This window comes from Lissotriton vulgaris, chromosome 8, assembly GCF_964263255.1.
Source record: "Lissotriton vulgaris chromosome 8, aLisVul1.2, whole genome shotgun sequence".
NCBI lineage: Eukaryota > Metazoa > Chordata > Amphibia > Caudata > Salamandridae > Lissotriton > Lissotriton vulgaris.
This window is the reverse complement of record NC_141696.1, coordinates 1,415,342,966-1,415,366,396: the sequence shown is the minus strand read 5'-3', so window position 1 is coordinate 1,415,366,396 and position 23,431 is coordinate 1,415,342,966. Positions and strand designations below refer to the sequence as shown.

The following is a 23,431-nucleotide window of genomic DNA, read 5'->3' as shown; positions in this document are numbered from 1 at the left end:
TAAAGTTACAATACTAAAGCACAGGCAGGTTACTTTTTTTTCTATTTGTCAAGGTGTGCCGAGGATTATTGTCAGCTAAAAAATGCTCTAGTGAAATTGCTCTGAGGGAAATATAGGGAATGGTGATGGTCCTCATAAGGCATCCCTTTATTACTGACAATCATGATTACTGACATTCTAGGAGGTCCGCCATTTTTCCTTCCAACATGACTGCTGCCGTTCAGACTTGGACTGGATGTTGACAGAATAGGTCAAATTGCAGTCTAGTTGTTATGTATGAGCTCGTAGCTCCCAGCAGCCCCACTTCACACGAGTCACTTCCCAGCATCCATCTCCATTGACTGCCTGCACTGACCATTGACCCTCCACGGGCCTGGCAATGTTCATGTCAGGCTGACAGGGGGACACACTCACATCCCAGCAATGATGCTCGTCCAGCACTGGCCACCTATGGTGCCTTCTCCTCCGCTGCCACGGCTCTGGTCCTCCAGCGGCCTGCAGTCAAAGACCGAGCCAAGGCCAGATCGGAATATGCTAAATGCAGCTGAGCTGTCCTTCACCAGACCCTCTGATGAAGAGTGAATCACACCCCCCACTGTACAACCACCTTCACATAATCATCACCATCTGTGCGATCCATCACCACAACATGGTAGCTGGCAGCACCGGGCAGCCAGAACACAGCCCTGCACGTCTAAACTAGCAGGGGCCTCTTATGCTTCCCTCGCCTTCCTCTGTACCTTCCACCACTTCCCTGACAGCCTCTGGTCAACCAGTTAGAATAGTGTGGTGGGAGGGATGGAGCCCTGGATAGGATTCCGGTTTAGGAGCCCTGTGTCGTTGCTCCTACCCTTGCCAGCCCCATCTAGAATTGCAGTGTCCTTTGTAATTCATGGGTAATAAGTTAATAACGTTCAAAACATGGTCGAGGCAGTATTTTGCCTTTGCAGTCTTCCCACATTTATCTCTTCACATTACCCAAAATCCTTTGGGATGATTTTCACTTTTCTCCATTCCACCCACCTGACACTCTTCACTGGCGTTCTTTGCAACTCAAGCTATATGATTAACCCCTCCCCTGCTGATGACGGAACCGCTCCGTCATCAGCTGCGGTGGCGCTGTGCTGATGACAGAGCGGTTCCGTCATGGCCCGGCCGCCGCGCCTGCGCGGCGCGTTCTATTGAGCGGGGCGGGCCATGACAGAACCACTCCGTCACGAGCACAGCTCAACCGCGGCTGGTGACGGAGCGGTTCTGTCACCAGCATGCGGCCGCCGCGCGGCCGCCCCGCCCTGTTAGCGCTGCGGCGGAATAGCTGCCGCAGCGAAAGGGTTAATACATTAATTCGCTTCTGCACTGAATACCCACACAATTCAAGAAGAATCTGTCGAATGTGTATAGACCTGGATGACCCCTGGGACCCTCCAAGCTCCGCATCACCTTTGAGTGGATGCCACTTCGTGGAGACAACATCTGTCAGTGTATGGCTGCAGCCGTTTATCCGTCACTGTATACCTGCAGAGTACAACGAAGAGGGATATACAATTGCAGATCTAAACCTAAGTTTTTCTAATAAAAACAGCCATGGGGGGTTTCCCATAATGCCTTAGTTTGTCTGTCAACTGTCAGGAGGATGACGTTTAGCATGCTCAGTGATACTGGCTGAAAAACCACGACTTGCTCAAGATTCACTGACAACTGCAATTTAGAGGCGGTGAAGGGTTTTAGCGTACAGTATTGGGTGCCGTTTTTGGGGTGGTGAGGGATTTTCGGGGTCAGGGATGGTATGAGTGGAGTTTATGGCCAGAAAAAGTTCTAGGGTTCAGGAATAGGAGGAGGTTAGTCCTGCCAGGGTTTTTTTTAGAGTTCATGGATGGATGGACATTAGAATTAGAAAAGGTTTGTTCGGTTCAGTGATGGGTGGTGTTTTTTTACTCCACTGACTAACAGCCAGATAGATATTTTAGTGTTAAGGATACTCCATTGCAACAGCGATAGAGTATTTCTACTACCAAGCTAAAAGTCATACAGCGGAATTTAGATGCGCGCGGACCATTGTCTGGGCATAGCGGAGACAAACGTTTCAGATGGCTCGACACGAATGGAGTCTGCAGTTTGTGGGGGTAACCTAAATGATGGAGATGAGTTAAAGTGTTTGCGTGGTCTAGAAAGCACTTTTGTAATATGGTTCACTTGAGACGAAGGGTCTTTAACTACTGATATGGCCTTATCAGACCCTATGACACTTTGCGCAAAGTCATAGGGTCTGATAAGGCCATACTGTCTTACAAAGAAAATAACAGAAAAAGTGGGAGTGTAGGATGAATGTACAAATTAAACACATATCAAGTCCAGTATCTCTAAGCTTCTGTTATGCTTGTACTACTTCTAAAACTCTCCCAAAATAAAATGTTTCAGAACATGGAATCTCTAGTCTAGACAGAAATGTGGTTTAAGAGCATAATTGTACCACTCCGTTTCTCTCTGACTATCCAACTTCAGGAGTACAGGCTATGCAAGGGGCAACTTCCACTTGGGTCCTCACTCCAGTTGTGTTGTTAGCCATACACAGGCAGGCCCCCATCTTTCGGCAGCTGGCACATGATCCAGGCAGGGTGTGGAAAAGGAAAGCACATCTGCAGAGTTGCAAAAGGGCTCCTGCATCATGTATTTATTGAAGCAAGAGTTTTTACGACTCATTAGCAATGCTGATCACAGCACAAAACTGAGAGTGCTTGCAACGTATTTGTGCAAGAAACCCCAACTGCTTTGTGAACCAACCTACATACAGAAGGTCTTTATTGAACTCTGAATACAGGAGTGTCTAACAGTGGTCCGTGATGGTCTGAGTATTGGCATATTTTCAGTGTAACTTTTTACAAGGATTTCCATCTAGATTTTGGCAATCATGGCTTTGCAGACATACCTTGCACACCCCATTATTAGTTGTTCCTTCCCACTGCTTGTAATACTGGAATTTCAGTTTTTTTGCCGCTGATCCTCTCAGCTCCTCAATGTAGCTGAAGCTACTCATCTGTTTCTGGTTCATTGCTGCACTGATGTGCAGTCATAGGGCAAAGGTCATGGCTGCACTACAATTAGATGTAGGCCAGAACATTGATACAGAATTTCAGTGGGGGAAGTGGATATCTCTAACCTATTATTCATTATGGATAATGTGACACATTAACACAGGACATCCCCAGAGGAGACGAGGTGGAATGCATTTGTATCTCCTAGTTGTCAGCAGACCTCCTTCCGGCGTGCACAAAATAGAGGCAGCCAACAATTTAAACTCAAATCCCCATAGGCTGGCTGAAGTCCCTTTATTTCCCTGGTTTTCTAAAGCTCTTTTCTGCAATGTAAATAATGACTTAAGTAAGTAAGTGCAGCCAGATCGATAAAGCTGTAAAATGCCTTTGTGTTGTGAATTTAGATGCTGCTTTCCCAGAACAGCACTGGGGCCTGCTGATTTGAATGCACATATCAACTGCAGTTGACAACTCTTTGGGGTATTGGAACAATCTTGTAAAATTGCATGCAGGATGATACTCAAAAATATTTTTTTGTGTCTCCTAATGTTTGAGTTATCCTTGATGTGCACACTAACCTTCATTGGAAGACTGAGCATCACTCATGGATGTTGTTATACCTTACACCCTTGGATGGTAGTCCTCCAAACCTTTTGCCTTCACTGCTCCTGTTTTGCTGAACCTGTTTTTGCTGGCTTTAGGACACTGTGCACTTTACAACTGCTAGCAAGTGCTAAAGAGCTTGCACTCTCTCCTTTAAACATGGTAAATTGGCTTACACCCCATTTGGCACCTATAATTTACTTGTACATCCCTAGTAAAGTGCTATTACATGTACTCAGTTCCCGTAAATTAAATGCGACTAGTGGGCCTTCAGCACTTATTGTGCCTCCCACTTAAGTAGCTTTTAAAAAAATGTGTCAGGTCTGCCATTGCACCCTGTGTCAAATGCCATTTTGGGACAGACAAAATAAACCTTTTGCGAGGCCTGAACCTTCCTTTTAAATACATATGTCATCCCCAGAGTAAGCCCTAACCAGCCCATAGGGTAGATTGCTTTGTATTTTAAATGTTGGGCATGTACTTTTAAGTTTTACTTGTCCTGGTAGTGAAGTACTACCAAATTCGTTTTTCATTATTGCAAGACCTACCAATCCTATTAGATAACCGTGTGTTACCTTATTACAATGAATACGTTAATACTTCTGTTTGGGAACAGATAGGAATGTCATATTTGGTGTCTGAGGAAATGTAATTTAAAACCTTCTTTAGTGGTAACATCGGATTTTAAGTTGCAATTCTTAAAATGCCACATTTAGAATGTTGGCATTTTCTTGTCCTAACCAATTGGCGCCTGCAGCCTGTTCCTGTATCACATGAGAAGGTGTTGTTCGCAGTTGGCCTTTGTGTATTTCTTGTAGGCAGCCACGCAATAGAGGGTCTGGGTGTTGGCAGGTTGGGTGATCCTGATTTGATTAGAGGAGCACAGATGTCACCTGTCACACTTGCACTTCAAAGAAACTGCCTTAGCTCATACACAAAGGACTTCACACTGAACTATTGTGCCTGCAGACAGACTGGGACCAGGGTAGGAAGGCAGGAAATTCCAGACACTTCTGTAAGGTCCATAAGCGTCTCCTACTTCAAAGAAGGCACTAAAATAGGACCCTCAGAACCACTCTTGAATACACTCCTGGACCTGTGGATACTACAGAAGAAGGACTGCCCTGCTGCCAAAGGACTGCCCTGCTGTTTGAAGCCTGCCGTACTGTTTGGGAGGGAAGACTAGACCTGCATCCTTCATCGCAGGCTGAAGTGACTCCAAGGGTCAACTGACTGACCTCCTTTTCCAATCTATTGGGATACAAAAAGCTCTAGAGTTCTCCTTGCTATTGTCCAGCTGACCTGCTGCTCTGCACCTGCCTGGAGCTGTAGCTGGACCTGCCTGAACCCTGCTAGCTTCTGCTAGAGTGAGTTCCTGATCCCCGAGTGGTGCCTCCCAAGTCCTGGACCCTTGTTGTGGCAACAGTTGAGTTCCTCTTAGAAGAAAAGGAGACATCCTCAAGTTTTGGGACCTTCACAACCACAAACAGGCCTGTTCATGCCAAAATTGCGCCACCCATTCCGATCACCAATGTGAAGCTCCGGTGAACCCGACTCTTTGCGCAACAGCGACTGCCAGCAATGACTGGCAATGCAGGATGTGCACTTTCTTGTACAGCATCAGTAGCCCGCTTTGACAATGATAAGCTTTAGCCATGACCATCTGTGACACCGATCAAGACCTTCGCACAACAGCAACAATCACCTATGACCCTCTCCCTGCTCCTTGTGTCCTACTCCACTTCAAACGAAATTGTTTGCACTAGACTTTAGAAGGTACCTTTTTCAAGGGGACTTAGATGGTCCCTGTACCAGCCTGCCCTTCGTTGCATTTGGTTTGAGCTTGTGACTTTCACTCAGTCTTGCACAACCAGATAGCAGCAAGTGTTGCTTTGTGCTTTTAAGCACTATACTTACCTTTAATCTTTAAAATTGCACATCTCTGTTTCTACCGTTTGGATGGCTGTTGCTTGAGAAGGGCTGATATCCCCCTCAACCAACTACCCAATTTCTCACAGAAGTCAAGTAGGGTAGTCAGATACCAAATGCTAACCTTCATCTCAGGCTTCATGAAGGTAGAAGCAGGAACGGAGCAAAAACAGGGCTCTTCGATCACTGTTTACTTTCTGTAGTCCATTTTCTTGGCCTTCTTCAAGATCCATAAGAATGTACATGCACTGCTATGATAAGATGTGGGGCTGTAACTAAATTGAATGACCCCATATTGTTGACATTTAATAACTTGTGTTCAAATTTTAGAGTTGGTACAAGTCAGAAAATTGTAAATATGATAACATCTCTAAATTGCCATTTTTCTACTCACTTATCTGTTTACTTATTTTTGGCAGACATATAGTGCATGTGAACAACAGGTGGGCGACAAATAGTGCTTTAAATATGAGCATGTTCCAAGTTACAGGTCATATGAAAGGTCTGTAAATTTTTCAAAGAGAAAAAACTCTAAGCTCTGATCACTGAGGTGTGTATGTTGTCTTTAAATCTCTGACCCATCAGGTTTTTACACTGTCTCTTAAGCTCTGATCCCTGTGGTGTGTACGCTGTCTCTAAAGCACTGATCTCTGAGGTGTGTATGCTATCTCTAAAGCACTGATCCCTGTGGTGTGTACGCTGTCTCTAAAGCTCTGATCTCTGAGGTGTGTATGCTATCTCTACAGCTCTGATCCCTGTGGTGTGTATGCTGTCTCTACAGCTCTGATCCCTGAGGTGTGTTTGCTGTCTCTAAAGCTCTGAGCCCTGAGGTGTGTGTGCTATCTCTACAGCTCTGATCCCTGAGGTGTGTATGCTATCTCTACAGCTCTGATCCCTGTGGTGTGTACGCTGTCTCTACAGCTCTGATCCCTGAGGTGTGTTTGCTGTCTCTAAAGCTCTGAGCCCTGAGGTGTGTGTGCTATCTCTACAGCTCTGATCCCTGAGGTGTGTATGCTATCTCTACAGCTCTGATCCCTGTGGTGTGTACGCTGTCTCTACAGCTCTGATCCCTGAGGTGTGTTTGCTGTCTCTAAAGCTCTGATCCCTGAGGTAAATTGATACTTGTAAATTGTAACGCGCACTACTCACCCGCAAGGGTCTCAAGGCGCTTGTAGGAATACCGCTGTGGAACCCATCATGGCTTTCCCTGTGAGGCGTCCACTCCTGGGCACCCCCAAGGTTGAGGCCAGGCATCCTTAGCGTTGTGGGGGCCGTTGTGGAGATTAAGCAAGCTATTGCCCAGAGTTGCAGGGTGGGACTCCATGATTGGAATAGGCACCGAGGCGAGAATTATCAGGTCCGTGGATTTTTTTGAGCCCAAGACCCGCCGAGGTGGGAAATTGAACCCTGGTCCCGGGCTAGACCTCTGCATCAGGGTCTGCCGCTCTAACCATTGAGCCACACTTCTCCACTGTGGTGTGTATGCTTTCTCTACAGCTCTGATCCCTGAGGTGTGTATGCTGTCTTTAAAGCTCTGATCATTGAAGTGCCTACACTGTGCGTGAAGCACTGGTCCCTGAGGTGTGTGTGCTGTCTCCTTGTATGTAGTGTCTGTGAAATGGGTGACACAGACTTTAGTCCAGCTACTGCTACATGTAAACAGCCTTTCAGGTTTAGATTTTCTTTTGACAGTGAACCTAACTGCTAAGTAAGGAAATATATTTTGGAGGTGTGTCCCCACGGTGAGTATATGCCAGTACAGGTCCACTGCTGTGGTTGTTTTGTAGTTTTTCAGATCATGTGTCTGAATATCTGAGCGTGTGAAAATAAAATATAGCTCAAAGTGTCAGATAACTGCAACAGCGAGTGTTGTCAGCAGCCCAACTAATCTCTTGAACTGCTTTGCCTGTCCTGACAGCCGATTATAATCTGATGTTTCTTCTTCAACAGAAAAAACTCAGAAATCATGATCTGTGCAATATGTTTAATGAAGAAGAGCTTTCAATCAATCATATTTATATAGTGTGACAAATCACCCGTGAGGGTCTCAATGCGCTGAGATTGCTGGTCGCTTGGTGGTAGACTGCTCCTTTGAACAGCCAGATTGTGAATTCTTTCCTGAACTCCTGGAGCAATGAGGTGGTCCTGAGGTGCTGTGGGAGGTTGTTGCAAGCCTTGCCCACTAGGTGGGAGTAGGGGTGTCCACCACTACTGCTTCCCGAGTCCGGGGGAAGGGGGCGGCGTCTGCGAGACAGAGGGAGGCAGAGCGTAAGAGTCTGAGGACCGCCGGACCCCAGGTGTCGTTTCATGGTGAGGGGTTGTTTACAAAGATGAGGACTTCTGTCTAGTCTGAGTTGAGCTAGAGACAGTTGCCCTTCATTTAATCAGCGCAGTTTATCATACGTCTGTGGAAGTTGGCTTTGGTGATGGAGGCGTTTTCGAACTGCGAGAGGATGAATTGTGTATCATCGGTGTATGAGATGATGTTGAGTCCCTGTGATCTACCAGGGGATCATGTAGGTATTGAAGAGGGTAGGGCTGAGGGATGATCCTTTGGGAATGCCACCAATAATTTCCTTGGGTTCCGAGGTGAAGGGTGGGAGACTGATCCTCTAGGTTCTTCCACTGGGAAATGAGGTGAGCCATTTGAAGGTGTCTCCCTGGACTCCGATGTGGTGAAGTCTGTTTATCAAGATGTGATGGAAGACCGTGCCAAAAGTGGCTGACAAGTCCAGAAAGATGAGAGCTGCTGTCTCGCCACAGTCCATAAGGGCATTGTTGTCATCTGTGGCTGTAATCAGAGCTATCTAGGTGCTTTGGTTGGTTCAAAATTTGGATTGAGAGGAGTCTAGTAGGTTGTTCCAGATGTGTGGTGAGTAGTTAGTTGATAGATTTTACAAGCACTTTTGCTGGAAAAGGGAGCCGGAAGATCATCTGGTAGTTCTCTGGTTCTTTTGGTTTCAGGATGGGCCTTAATTCGGCGTGACCCTTGAATAGATCCAAGTAGATAGTAACATCCAAAGATACAGAGAGCTGCAACTACAGGAGGGACAGACAACAAGGTCTTTCCAAGTCTACATCAAATCTCAATGTCCCTCCTGAGTCCTAATGTCCCCTAGAAATGACATAAAGTGGTACACCATTGTGAATAGTCGTCCTCATGTTTTTATGGTCCACGTTTGCATAAGATCACAGGATCCTACATATGTGCCTATCTGGCCTTCTCTGTTTACCTGATTCCGTGGAGTGTGGCTTACTGGCTGACATCATCCTTAAAAGAATAAAATGAATTTGTCTTACAGGTTCCTGGAACTGATCTAAATTATCAGAGTGTGCAGAGTTCGCCATCAGCTCTTGGGTCATCATAGAAACCATGGTTATTGGCAGCTCTTGCACAAGAAAAACTTTTCTTCATACAATACTTCAGTCTATCAGACTTTGTGCATTTCACTATCCTGTTACCTGCTGCATCTATCCTTCAGATGAAATCAGAATGTGCATCACTTGCTTCCAACATTATATTTAACTGGTTGTACATTATCTAGTATTTGGACCCAAAGCATTTCTAATTTTGATATTGTTATTTTAGAATGAACACTCTGTGACATAAATTTCCATAATTTAATCTGTGTACTGTTGTCTCATTTTCTTTAATCACACACATTATTCCAAGTGCTTTCACTGTTCAAATATAAATACAGGGGATACAGGGGCCCGTATAAAAAGGTAAACATGAGGACATCTACATGAGTAAATTTACTCTTACACTTTTTAGTAATTTTACTACTTTTGGCTACTCACCATTTAAGAGTGTAAAGTTATTCAACACTGTTGACATACATGCGCCAACCCCTGAAACAAAGGGTTGGAGTTAGGTAAAAGCATCAATACAATAGTAAAATTACTACTTCTAATAGTGACTTTACAACTATATTTGACATTCCGCGTTTTGGAAATGGCCCTTTTTGGGGTGCTTTCCCTCGATTTTTTGCTTTTGTCCCTCCTAGTTTTCCGCTGATCTACGTGGTAGCCTTAGAACTTTGAGTGTTTTGACACTGCAATTGAGTTACAAAGCGGTGTGCTTGTCATATACATACTGGTGATTGACGTACACATGATTGGCTGATTTGAATCGTCTGCAAGTCCCTTGTCCAGTGGTAAGACATATACTTAGGGCATGTAACTCAAATACTACTCCGTGGGCCTGCAGCACTGGTTGTGCCACCCACGGAGCTCTTCGAACGTACCACAGATTTGCCATTGCTGGGCCGAAGTGCGCAGGTTACAATTGCACAGCTTGGCATTTAAAATCTCCTTGCCAAAGTATTGCATATCTCTCGCTACATCTGAGCACTCCCTTGGGGGCAGGGGGCAGTGTAGGGAAGAGGTAGGGCATGTATGTATGTATGTATGGCACACTTGTAAAGCGCGGCTGTCACCCAACAGGTATCCTGGCGCTGTGATCTTTCATGGCCTAAACACAAAGAACATTACCATAACGGTCCACTACAGTGTCCTTGCGAAGAGGTGAGTTTTCAATCTCTTTTTAAAAGAAGAAAGGTCTCCCAAGCTTCGGAGAGATAGTGGCAACGCATTCCATAGCCTGGATGCTGTGTAGCTGAAAGAACGGCCACCCATTCGAGTCCTCCGGATCTTAGGAACTATCACAAGGTAAGCTGAGGCTGACCGAAGTGATCTGGTGGGGACATACCAGGAGAATGTAGGGCATGTGTGCCCTACATGCCCTTGTAGTGAATACTACCGGAAGGTGTGCTCAGTACTGCTTCTCACATTGATTAACATGGGGTATCGAGGAAAGGTTATTAAGCTGTATTTCCTACATGCAGAAAAGTAGCAGTATGGTGTTTGCTATAGATGGATTAGTAATGGCAAATCCTCTCCGGTAGTAAGAGTGAATTTAACATTACTAATGTGGAAAATGCATATTGGGAAAGTGGGCATTTTAATGCTTGTGGCACTCTGTGTGCCTGTCAACCTTCTCCAATTCACATCTGGGTGCTGGGGGGACAGCTGCATCTGTGCATTCCTGATAAACAGCCATAAACTAGGGGCACTCAAGGAAAAATGCAGACCTCTGGCTCTGAGAGGCCTTCCTGGGACGGGTAGGAGGGGGTGGAATTGGCACCTGCATTCCAAGGGGCAGGGTCCTGGCCCCACTAAAGATATACATCAAGCCTCCCAGGGTAGGATGGCAGACAAGACTAAATTTAGAGGAGGCCTGAGCATTGTAAAGGTAGCCTTTTGATCTCATCTTCTAAAGCCATTGTGGTATAACTATTGGGACTCCGCCCTCACGAGTATAGAGACGCTTCTGGGATTGGAACCATACTACACTGGTTTTTCGCTGGGACATTGATAAGAGGAACCATTGGGGCAAGAGGGACTGCAGCTGGATTATCTGCAGACTTGTTTTGTCCTAAGGCTTCTTGTGCTCCAGGAAGGGGACTATCACTTGGTGGATTTTGCCTGGATGTTGCTGACCTACATCCCATTGCCAACTGTTGTGGCCAAGGTCCCTGAGGACTCTCCAAGGGCTGGTTGACTGGCCTCCTGTCCATGAAAACCCAGGGACAGAAAGGATCTCCCCATTTCTGCTAGATCAAAAGACCCGCACAGGGTGCGGTGGAAGTTATTGTTAGTTGCGACATGGAATGCCCTGACGTATGCAGTAATCACACTGTGCAGATGAGTGTGCTGTAAAGATCAGTGACCCACCTGGGGTGACGTAACATGAGGAGTTCAAGGAGTGCTGGGGAAGTTTTGCGAGTCTGAGGGACCCAAGCTTGCAACTGGAAACCAGTGCTAGCTCGCACTTCATAGCGTGTGGTGCCCGTGGGGTATCGAGGGATGTTTGCCGAGTTCGAGGGTCCCGAGCTTGCAATCAGAAACCAGTGCTAGAACACATTACGTAGCGTGCAGTGTCCGACGGGTTTGGGGGACATTTGCTGAGTCTGCAGGACCTGCATGGACTTTCTCTGACCTCCAGATCGGGAGGCCAACAGTGCCAGACATCGCGGCCTCAGTCCGAGGTCGCTGGCCCCCTCCCCCGGACCCATATCACAAGACACTCTGTTGTTGGCAATGTTGTGACTGGTGCCTTGTGTGCATACACAGCTCGCTGGCTTGAGCAACTGCAGCTTGCACCTCCCCCTGAGGGAAACATTTCTCCAAATTGGTGTACCAGCTTCTGGTGTCACAGTCTTTTGCCTCGAAGGGATAGTCATCCTGCACTTGTGAAGGAGCCGCTGGGTGATTTGACGGCTTAATTTGGATGGACGAAACCAAGTAACTGTTTCCTTCCACTTCAGGTGGTCCAGGCAAACTAATCAGAGTGTCGCCAGCAAGAGCAACGTGTATCATTGGCTGGTGTAGTTTGAATGGCTAAGGGGCTGGGTCATGAGGCACAGTCAAAACCTGTAATTTCTTGGCCATTACAACTGTACAGGGTATGCAATATTTGGGAATGTCATGGTTTATGCTAATGTGATCACGGGAAAGTGGACTACCTTTGAACAGCCTGCTTATATGTTTCTGTCAATTTTAATGTGGGAGAGATCGCTAGGATCATAAATACCTCGAGGAAATGATGCACATGGGGATACGTTGCTTTTGAGGCTGAGGAGATAATGAAGCAAGTGAATTTCTATGAAGGGTACATATATGTTCATGGCGTTCTGCTGCTAATGGGAATGATTGACAGTTTCATATAACTGTAAAGCATATATCCAATGTCTATTTCAATGAGTGGGTAATTCAAAGACCAGTGTTTTATACATAAGGGGGTGAATTATTTTTGTAGTGTACTCAGTGTGTTGCGATGGTCGTGCTGTGTAAATACTTTACACTTTGACCCTGAGGACAAGCCTGACTGCTCTTGGTCAAGCTACCCAAGTGTGAGCACAGTTTATCTGACAAGTGTGTTGTACTCATCCTATCTAGGACAGTGGATTCTGTCTTGCTTTGGTGCATCCCAGCTAGCCAGAAACCTCTGAGTCTAACACCGAACACTTGGTAGAGACCTCCGCAATTAAGGCAGAGATCTCTGTATGGTAAAGTATAGGAACATTTTGAGAAGTTAATTTAAGTTTAAAATATTTAAACTAATTATAAGTCAAATGTTCATATAAAATATTTTTATATATGTTTTTAAATGTAGAATAATGAAAAAATGGAAAAGTACTAGTAACTTAAGTTGACATGAAAATGTAATTAATTTACTAAATGATATTACATTTAAATTACTCTTTAAAGAAGTACTTAAAAAATAACGTCCACCTAAAGTAAAACGTTTAAATTGATTTATTGCATATTAAAAAGTGCTAAAATGACTGTATACATTAATTTAATTTTAATATTTTTTAATTAAAGTTACATTCATTTTCAAATAATAAACAGATCATTAAGTTATTTTAAAATAAAAGATGTAATTGTGATCAGTTTTAACACACAAACGCACACACACATATATGTGTGTGTGTTTGTGTGTTAAAACTGATATATATATATATATATATATATATATATATATATATATATATATATATATATATAGATAGATATACTCACTAAAAACAAAGATTATAGGGCCGTTATAGTTAGAGTCATAATTTACACACACAAACGCATAGAAATGTGTGTCCTGTGGACCCCGGACTGGTGGCCGCAAGATCTTGGCCCGGTCCCAGAACCTAAGCTGGATGTGAAAAATCTGGGTGTGCGCTTGGATCATGAACTCTCTTAAACAGCATTGTAACATCACTGTGGGTTCCTGTTTCCACGTCATTGGCCTGCTGCAGAATGTTTTTCCCCTGCTACCTGACTTCACCAGGAAAACCTTGGTGCAAGCTCTGATACTTTGTCGTTTTGACTATTGCAATGGCCTCCTGCTATCGGCCAATGATGGAGTATTGGCCAAACTCCAGATGATTCAAAATACTGCTGCCAGGCTGGTACTAAATGCCCCCCCCCTAGGACACCCCTCTTGGAGAAATTGCATTGGCTCTCAGTCCGTAACAGGGTAAAATTCAAGACCTGTTGTTTAATCCACAAGAGCCTAAATGGATTAGGGCCATCGCACTGGAGAGATAAATTAATTCCATACAATCCGGTTCGGTCCCTTAGGTCCAGTAACCAGCTTCTCCTGAGGGTGCCAGCTGTGAGAAAGGCCAGACAAGGTGGCAAGGCCTTATCGGTAGTTGGTCCCACTCTATGGAACAAGATTCCCCTTGCTTTGAGGCAATGTCCTGAACATTTGAGCTTCAGGAAGAAGCTCAAAACATTTCTGTTTCAGAATTAATCTGCTATCCATTGACTCCTTGACCATGCTTTTGGTGTTTTTTTGGGCGCAGAGATACTCCGGAAGGAGTCGATTCAAGCGCGATACAAACCCGCAAATAAAATAAAATAAATAAATAAAATTTAGCAGTTACAGTTACCTGAGCTAACTTAAACATACACCCCCGCAATGCACTGCTTATGACCTCACATATTACATCAGTCATGACATGGTCAGTGACATCACTAATTGATGACATCTCATAGGACATCACTGATCTTCTATGACATAAGGGGTCTGCTGGCTATGTTGCAGGCAGATCCCTGACGGATCCACAGAGCCGTTCCCAACTAAAATGCACACATTCAATACAAAACAACAACACATGTAATACAGTGGGTGTGTGAGTGAGTGTGTGAGTGGCTGTATGGGTGTGTGAGTGAGTGTGTGTGGGTGTGAGTCTGTGTGTGGGTGTGTGAGTGCTTCTGTGGGTCTTTAGAGGGTTTGTGAGTGGTTCTCTGAGTGGATGTATCAGTGACTGTATGGGTATGTGAGAGGGTGTGTGAGTGACTTTAGGCATGTGTGAGTAGTTTTCCCAGCCTCTGAATGGGTGTGTGAGTGGTTGTGTGGGTGTATGAGTGGGAGTGTGAGTGTGAGTGTGAGTGTGTGATGGGTGGGAGTATGACATGAGTGGCTCTCTGAGTGGTGTGTGAGTGGCTGTATGGGTGTGTGAGTGACTGTGTCAGTGTTTTTGCTGAATGGGTGTGTAAGTGTTTGGGTGTGTATGTTGTTGTGTGAGGAGGTGTAAGTGTCTGTGTGGGTATGTGAGTGGATGTATGGATGTGTGAGTGGGTGAGTGTGTGAGTGGTTGGGTGACTGTATGTGAGTGTGTGAGTGTGTCTGTAAGTGGGTGGGGTCCGGATCCGTGGATCTGTTGTGGAGTCACATGGAAGGTCGCAGTGAGCACTGCGTTGGATCCACAGATCCTCACCCATTCTTGCCCATGAGGGGTCCATCACATAACATCTATCTATACATTTTGCTCCTTTGTGGTTCTTCAAATGAAATCAATATAACCAAACTAAAATTAGGACCTGATTTACATTTTGGCGGATGGGTTCATCTCAACGGTGATGGATATCCCGTCTGCTGAACTATAAATCCCATTGGATATTATGTGATTTATATTTTGGCGGGCGGGATACCCATCATCAATGTGACGGAGTAACCTATCTGCCGAAATTTAAATCAGGCCCTTAGTATACTCAAATATTTGCAGCAATATGTGCAAGTCCATAGTGGGGGGTGTTTTGCAAAAAAAACACACCTCTAAAATAAGTGGCTTTTCTGTGACTGTGAGACAAAAGAAATAGCAGGTGTAATGTACATTAGTAGAAGTTACCGTCCTTCTTAATGAGAAATCCGTCTTGCTGGACATCAGGTGCTGCAAAACACTGATTTGCTTTCACAAAGATAACGACGTCCGTGCACCAAAATGGGAAGTCTGATGGGAGTGGTAAGAGCTGCACCCTAACTACTAAAAAGTCAAATTATAAACACTCACTTGCATCAGTGCATATTGTTAACTAATATTAAGTCAATAAACATGGTGCAGGCTTAGTTCTACTCTCGTGAGTTCTAATAAAGTCCTTCAGAAGTATTTTGGAAATAACATGATGAACTGTGTTTTTGAAGAAAAATGAATGCCACATAGAACAAATATTTCATGGATGAGTAAGTAGGTCGATCCAAAGTTCAAGAAGGATGGATATCAACATGTACATTATGCTCCTCAGAGCAATACCAGTAGAAACTAAGGAGCATATTAGCAAACCGCAGCGATAATTATCGCTGAACATGCTTAGCTCATTTTTTACTATCACCGGCTATGGCTGGAAATTATTGCCAGGCTAGCACTGTATCAACAACACTTAGGGGCAGATTTATGAGGCCGTTGCGCCTCTTTGCGCCGCAATTGCGTCACTTTAATTGACACAACTGCGGCGCAAACAATGCGCCCTATTTACAACGTGACGCATCTAGGAGATGCGTCACGTTGTAAAGCACTGCGCCATAAGGAGGCGTTCCTGCGCAGGGAGGGGCGTTCCTGTGCAGGAACGCCTCTTGAAAGTGGCTGAGTGAAATCTATGAGATTTCACTCAGTCACTTTCAGGGCAATGCTGCGTCAAAACCCTGCGCCTGCTTGAAGCAGGCGTAGGTCTTGACGCAGCATTGTGCAGATGGTGTACCTCCGAGCCTTGCTGGAGCTGCGTCGCGCTTGCGACGCAACTCCAGCAATGCGCCACATTTCCGGCACAGATGCGTCACGCATCTGTGCCGTTTTTGCACCATGGTGCGCCGCATTATAAATGCGGCGCACCATGGGCGGCGTAGCTGTGGCGCACGTTAACTGGCGCATCCCTGGGGATGCGCCAGTTAACATAAATCTGCCCCTTAGCGCTTTGGCGATAATATTTCCAGCGATAGCCGGCGATATGGGGCAACATCGCTGGAAAACCCGCGATAATCCAGCAAAAATGGAGATAAGCTTGATGATAGGGCCCTGTGGCCTCAACCCTAGAATCTACCTCCCATAGTAGTCAAGTCAAGTCAAGTCAGGTAATTTATATAGCACACTACATACCCAGAGGGTCTCAAGACGCTTGGGTAAGGGTGGGGAATTATTTGTCGAAAATCCAGGTTTTAAGCTGCTTTCTGAAGGCTAGGTGGTTTTGAGTGAGGCGGAGGTGAATGGGAAGGGAGTTCCATGTTTTAGCCGCTAGGTAGGAGAAGGATCTTCCTCCCATGGTGGATTTGTTGATGCGTGGGACCGCAGCGAGGGCTTGGTTGGAGGAGCATAGCTGGCGGGAGGGGGAGTAGAAGGATAGTCGCGTGTTGAGGCATTTTGGTCCAAGTTCGTAGAGTGCTTTGTGTGCATGGGTGAGGAGGCGGAACGTTATCCTCTTATTGACAGGGAGCCAGTGAAGGTCTTTTAGGTGACCGGAAATGTGGTCTTTGCGCGGGATGTCGAGTATGAGTCTGGCTGATGCGTTTTGGATGCGTTGGAGTTTTCTCTGGAGTTTAGCGGTGGTACCGGCGTATAGGGTGTTTCCGTAGTCCAGGCGGCTACAACAAAAGGCACCTCATGATTTACCTGAAGATGTTGAGAAGCACATCCACTTACGAAATTAGCCTATACCTATTAAAAGCAGTTGTACAGAGGACAATATTGTGGTGTGTCAGACACCCATAAAGTGTTTGGCTATGGGTCTGGAGAACGGGTTGGACGCAAACATGAACTGAATGTACTCAACTCATGTTTATGTAGGTTGACATGGTTCAACACATCGCAATATAAGATCTAAACAGACATTGTGACAGAATTTATGCCAATACATGGAGTTTAAATGTCTCCACTGATGACAGTCTGTGGGTAATTTACAGTCACAATCAACTTTGACATCATTTGTTTTTATCTTTTCACTTCTGTTCTAGTTCCACCAGACCAGCCTCGACTCTCGGTGTCAAAAACCACGTCTTCCTCCATCACTCTCTCCTGGATCCCTGGGGACAACGGTGGCAGCTCGATCAGAGGTGAGGACCCCATTGTCACTTTTGTAATAGTCACAGAATTCCTACATTTGTGTTCAGGGGGATTTTAAGAAATCATGTAACACGGAGTTGTAACAAAGAATCAGGAACGAGAAATGAAACAATGTGAGTCATTATGACCGGGTTGATCAATCAACCAATCAGGGTTTGTGAAGCGCTGCTACTCACCCGTGAGGGTCTCAAGGCCCTGAGCAGGTAAAGCTATAGGTCCTGGACTCGCAACAGCCGTAGCCTGCAAATATGGTTTCGAGGTAATTTATTTAAAGAGACAGTAACTGCTTCAAAAACCGCAACACATTATTTTCTGAAATATTATAAGTGTACAGTCGTATGTACCCGATGGTGTACAGCCCAGCCTCGTATATCATAGCACACTTGAAATTGTCCGTGCTGGTTAGCATTGCTACTTTCACCCTTGTACACCAAAGACTGGATGCATGCTTTTGTGGTGTGTAATAAATGTGCACTCTCTTGTGCAAGGCATTCTGCTGTACTCCACACATTATCAGCCTGGTGAGTTTTCTCAGGCAGAATGTAATCTTGCTAGAAAAAAATGGAGTCTTATCTAGGCCCTGGTGGATAATTTAATTCTGCTTGCCGAATCAGCAGAATTTGAAATGCCGAGTTCTGGCCAAATTCTGCCAATTGTTACTTGGCAGAATGTTTTCTCCTGCGAAGCTCCAGAAGTGTGATCTGGTGAACACGATCAAGAGTGAGCGAGATTTGGCGTCTCCTAGTGTGATTTACGATATCTAGGAAGACTTCCTGTCCACTACTCATACGGTCGAGCGGTATCTGCTCACGAATACCACCCACTGATACTCGTAATGAGAGCAGTAGTATCTGTGTGCCCAGACCTCCCTTATAATGCCCCTCTCTAGCTATGGCTTGAATAGTCAGAATAGGAAACTTGGTATCGACCTTACATTATATTATTGAGTTGTTATTACACCTCGTTTGCTTTTGTCTAACATCGGTCTATAATGTGCAGACCTCTTGTCTGCCACCTAGGTAGAGGAAGACATTTAGGCCCTCATTCTGAGTGGCTTCTTAATTCTGATGGGGGCCGTAACCGCAGTTACAGCCTCATCAGGATTATAAAACCTGCATGAACAACGCAGATCTGTTTAGCTTCCCCAGGAGACTTCAGCAGACATAATCTCTGGGTGAAACTCTGGAGATAAATTAGGGGGCCCAGAACGATCAATTATCAAGGTAACTCCTCATTTATCAGTGGATCCTCTGGCCTGTTAACTCTGCCCCAAAGCTGGGCAACTCTGCGGGAGGAGGGCTGGATGGATCCAAATTTAGACTCCTCACAGAGAGACCCAGAGCCATTTAAATGCTAAGGACGAGATGGTTACGTCCTCAGTCAGCACAGCCAGTTCCAAAGGTTCAGAGACTGCCTCGTCTTCAGCACTTGATAAATCCTTCTCTCTTGAGGCGATGTTTTGAGAAGAAAGCTCTCTACAGCTCTGTCTGTGTGACTACACCCAACTGAAAGAATTAACCCTGTCTCAAGAAACCCAGCAGAGCACATGCTGTGTAATAGACAGCTTTTTTAAAAATAGCACATCTTAATCCTTTGGTGCTCTCTCTTGTCATTCTTACTATGAAGCGATTAATTACCATGGCCTCTTCTATTCACGAGCTGTTTATGTACAATTATTTTATTTGGTATAGTTTGATTCTTACATGTGTATATTAAATTCTGACTCCCTAAAATGAGGCTGTAAAAAACATCTGTCCTTTGAAGTTCAGTGGGTGCTCTCAAAGCTATGGTGGATTACTTTTCTTTTATATTATTTTAAACCAATTTGCATATGATAGTTAATTATACATATGTTTGCAGTCAAATCGCCAAGGAAATGTAAGCAGTGAAATGTTAATTCCTTCTGAAATCCTTGGTGGTTAATTTTGCGTAAATCAACGACAGCGAAGGTTATTCCCTGATAACACGAAGACAACTCCAAGGTGACAGAAGGAAACCGGTAAAGACATTAACGGACCAGGGTAGACTTTGCAGAAGTATGTTGTGCATTTACTACTCTTGAGCTAAAATAGGACGTCTGTCTTGATGCACAGTCCTCTCCCATCAGTCTTGCCACAAATCACTGTACTATCACTATAGTTAGGTCTAGTCGTGACTTTAAACGAATTTATGTGTAGCCTTAGGCGTCGGTCAGTGTCCCATAGGCCCCTCGTGTCCTCTTTGGAACTCAGGGGCATATTATCAAGGGGGTTTATCCCAGCTTTCTTGGCTTTAAATGCCAAGAAAGCGGAGATAAAAATTATCTCCCTATTACCTAGCTGTCGCTAACAGGAGATAGCGACCATCTTGGGCCCTACTTTGCATGTCAGTGATATTTATCACTAATGACATGCAAAGTGGGCGTGCCAAGATGTTAGCTACTGGAAACAGTCGCTAACATCGCTATCTCCTATTACCAACTTTTGGAGATATTCGTGCTAAGCACGAATATCTCCAAAAGCTAACACCTGCCCCTGAGAAGTTCTTAGCCATGTTATCCAATGGTAGGTGGATAACATGGCTAAGAGCATTAGCTCAGTATTGCATGAATATCGCGGACTTTTCAGCGATATTCATGCATTTTGGCCGATTTTTATCGCTTAGGAGATAAACCTTGATAATAGCAAGGTTCCTAAGCGATAAAAATCGCTGCAGCTCGGCGATAAAAATATCGCCGCTAAACCAACATAGCGATAATTATCGCTAGTTGTTGGTAATATGCCCCAAACTTCTTCAGTTAATTAGAGTTGAATTAAATCTACTCAAATTTAGGAAAAAGTTGAATTGGCTTTTCGTTTGTAATCTGTAATCTGTCTCCGGAAGGTCTAGGGGGCATATTATCAAGAAAGGGCGATACATTATCGCCGCTATTATCGGCAGGAAACTGCAGATAAAGCGGCGATAATGGGCTTGATAATATGCTCTATGGAAATCCAATGAAGCCCATGTTAGATGTGAAGACATCTAACATGGGCTTCGATTGGAATTCCATAGAGCATATTATCAAGCCCATTATTGCCGCTTTATCGGTAGTTTCCTGCCGATAAAAGCGGCGATAATGTATCGCCCTTTCTTGATAATATCACCCTAGGTTCCTCTTTATTTCAAAGGTCGTCCCGACCATTTGGGGTGTATATTTGCTTCCCTGACCCCAATTTACCGGCACTGGATGGAGTGAGAACTCAGTGGGGCGGAGTGACTGTGAGCTTATGAGGTGAGCCTCAGAAATGGTGATACCCAGCAAGAGCAGAAATACCAGACACAATTCTACGGGTCATTCCGCATTTCACACCCACAGTTTCATCGGGGGATTGTGGCTGCTTTCTGCAAACACAAGGGCTTATTTACAAGCCCCTAGCACCACCGGTGTGTCACTTTTAAAATGGGAAAAAGTTTACCACAGACCTTGTGGTTCTAAAGGGGCCAGTCACTCTTGTTACCGACCACGCAGGAGTTAAAAGCCAGCGCATAACAAGGCCCTCTGCAATGAAGGGAAAAATGCTACTGGACCTCTCGAGGGAATCTATAGGAGTGTGGATCTTAGCTCTGAAGTTTAGTACTGTACAAGAGCATACATTATGCATTCAGTCGTTCAGTATGAAAATCATTAGACGTACGACTGCAATTGCTTTGTCGTAGTTATTGGCCATGGCCACACACCATGCACAAGAATGGGTATGTTTGGATGCCTTGTAGATGTATCTCATATTTCATAAAACCTTTATTCAAGTAATAAATCCGACTATTTACTATACTAACACTTCTTAAAAGATGAATGCCTTCTCTCGTGCAGTATGCGTAGATTTTGGCAGATTTTTTTTTTGTTTACCACATTTTATGTTGGGTCGTTTAGTTCTTACAAGTAACAAGTCAGTACATATTTATGGCCTGATAGAGAGCGTACACTGTGTAATTGTCAAAGTTGTAAAAATGTAGCCACTTCAAATATTGAGCCAAGCAGGAACACTGTGCATGCTCAGGGCCAGACTCACAAAGTACTTAATAGTCAGAGAAAATATTCTCCTTGTAGAGCTTCTTTTAAGGTTCATGAGAATATCTGACTTTTAGGGAATTCACTAAAATCCCCGAGGGTACACTTGGAACTATATACCATCATATATTTTCAGGTAAACGCATGCGCATTTATACATAATACTGAGTACTCATCACTAAGCAGAAACTTAGTGCACTAAGGGCCAGATTTGGTATTCCTTTTAAAAAACCAGGTTTGCTCATTTGCGAATAGGAATGGAATTTGCAATGAGACCTATGTACTAATATGCGTCATAGAAAGTTGCACATTTACAATTGCAGAACGCCCTGTTTAATTATTAATAGTTTGGGAGGTAGCAATTTGCAACATACCTGGAAATGGTTGTGAATACAGGCATGGGTGCCTGCAAGGGGTAGCAGACCTGTGTCCATGTATTTGCTTTCCCAAATTGGAAACATTAAAAAATTACAGCCTGTGAGAAATTGGGTTGTTGGTTGAGAGGGAAGAGAACCCTCTCCAAGCAACAGCCACAATCAGGCTGAACCACTAAAGTCACTAAATTAACTCCATCCATGCTGCTGACGAGCTCAGCTCGTCTTGGAGAACAGTGGAGCTGCACTCATGACGAGCTGAGCTCGTCACGGCCGTTGGAACGTTCACACGCGGGGCTAATTTCCCCGCTGTGCTGAACGTTCCAAAAATGGGTGCGGCCGTGACGAGCTCAGCTCGTCATGAGGACAGCTCCGCTGTACTCCATGACGAGCTGAGCTCGTCACCAGCATGGGGGCGCTGCGCGCGGCCCCCCTGCCGTCCGCACAGGAGGTGAAAACCCCCACAGTGAAGGGGTTAACCTGTGCTTGATCCTTTTGTCGCTTGGCACAAAGGCAGCGAGGCTTAATTTAGAGGAAACGTGTAAAGTATTTATGCAACACACAAATAACAATATAGTGAAAACACAGGACAAGATAAACCTCACAATAATTTAGAAAAATAGAGTACATTTTAATAAATTATTTGACACCATAACTACAAACAACCAACTGGTAGAACCAGAGATATGCAGTTTTAAGTGTTTAGGTAAAAATGGTTCTTAAAAGCACAAATTGCCAACTGTGGTTATCTGGTCACTTCAGATTGGCGAAAACTCACAAGTTCAGGCTGATTTTGATGGAGATCGGGCTGGATACAAGGACCAAGTTAGGCCCAATAATGATTTTACCTTAAATCCGGGATGTGGAGCATTCATATTGAGAATGTTATTTGCAGTGGCAATTCCGGAAAGCTGAAAGGGCTGGGATGCTGGCTTTCGTTGAGGCTGTGTTGCGCCGCCTTGATTCCGATGATGAGCCGCAAGACTGCATCATTTTTTCATCATGCTGCGTCCCTGCTGGTGAAGTCCACAGCTGTGTTGGCAGAGTACCTAAAATCCGGCTTCCCATGGTCCAGGGCTAGAGCTGCACCACTTGGGGTGAGGTGGGGGGGCTGTGGTCAGGGTTTACAGCAGTTAGAGCCAGGGTGCAGGGTTCAATATGTGAACACTATTGTGTTAAACCAAATTTGATTATCAGTGTTGTGTAATGCAAATTACAAGCTTCCTCTCAAATTCCTAATTTCTAGTTGTTTTCTAGTTGTTTGCGTTCACGTTTTGATGTTTTCAGTTCACGTGCACATTGGCATGGGGCAGGAGATGGCCCACCCAGGTAGTGGAGGTGTATTACCTGCTTTCTATGGCTTGAGGGCAGAACCACAGTGAAGTGAGGAACAATGCAGGCAATTCTTACACTAGTAATTCAATGAGGGCCTGTTAGGAAGGGGCTTCTGGTTACTTGTGTTACCTGAGCAATGCAGGTTTGGGGGATGAGGAATGTGAGGGTGCCGCTGCACCTTATGTTGCTCCGGCGGCGGAGTCTGTGGCAGGTCCTTTCCTTTGTGTG

At 44.9% G+C, this 23,431-nt stretch overlaps 1 protein-coding gene across 1 annotated transcript in view; it reads left to right on the top strand.

The window, feature by feature from the left end:
- Positions 1 to 23,431, top strand: part of DSCAM (DS cell adhesion molecule) — a 985,823-nt gene that overhangs the window by 820,770 nt on the left and 141,622 nt on the right. The window contains exon 24 of the mRNA XM_086935432.1: positions 17,356 to 17,454. Coding sequence (XP_086791558.1) covers positions 17,356 to 17,454 — 99 coding nt within the window. The remainder of the gene's footprint in view (positions 1 to 17,355; positions 17,455 to 23,431) is intronic.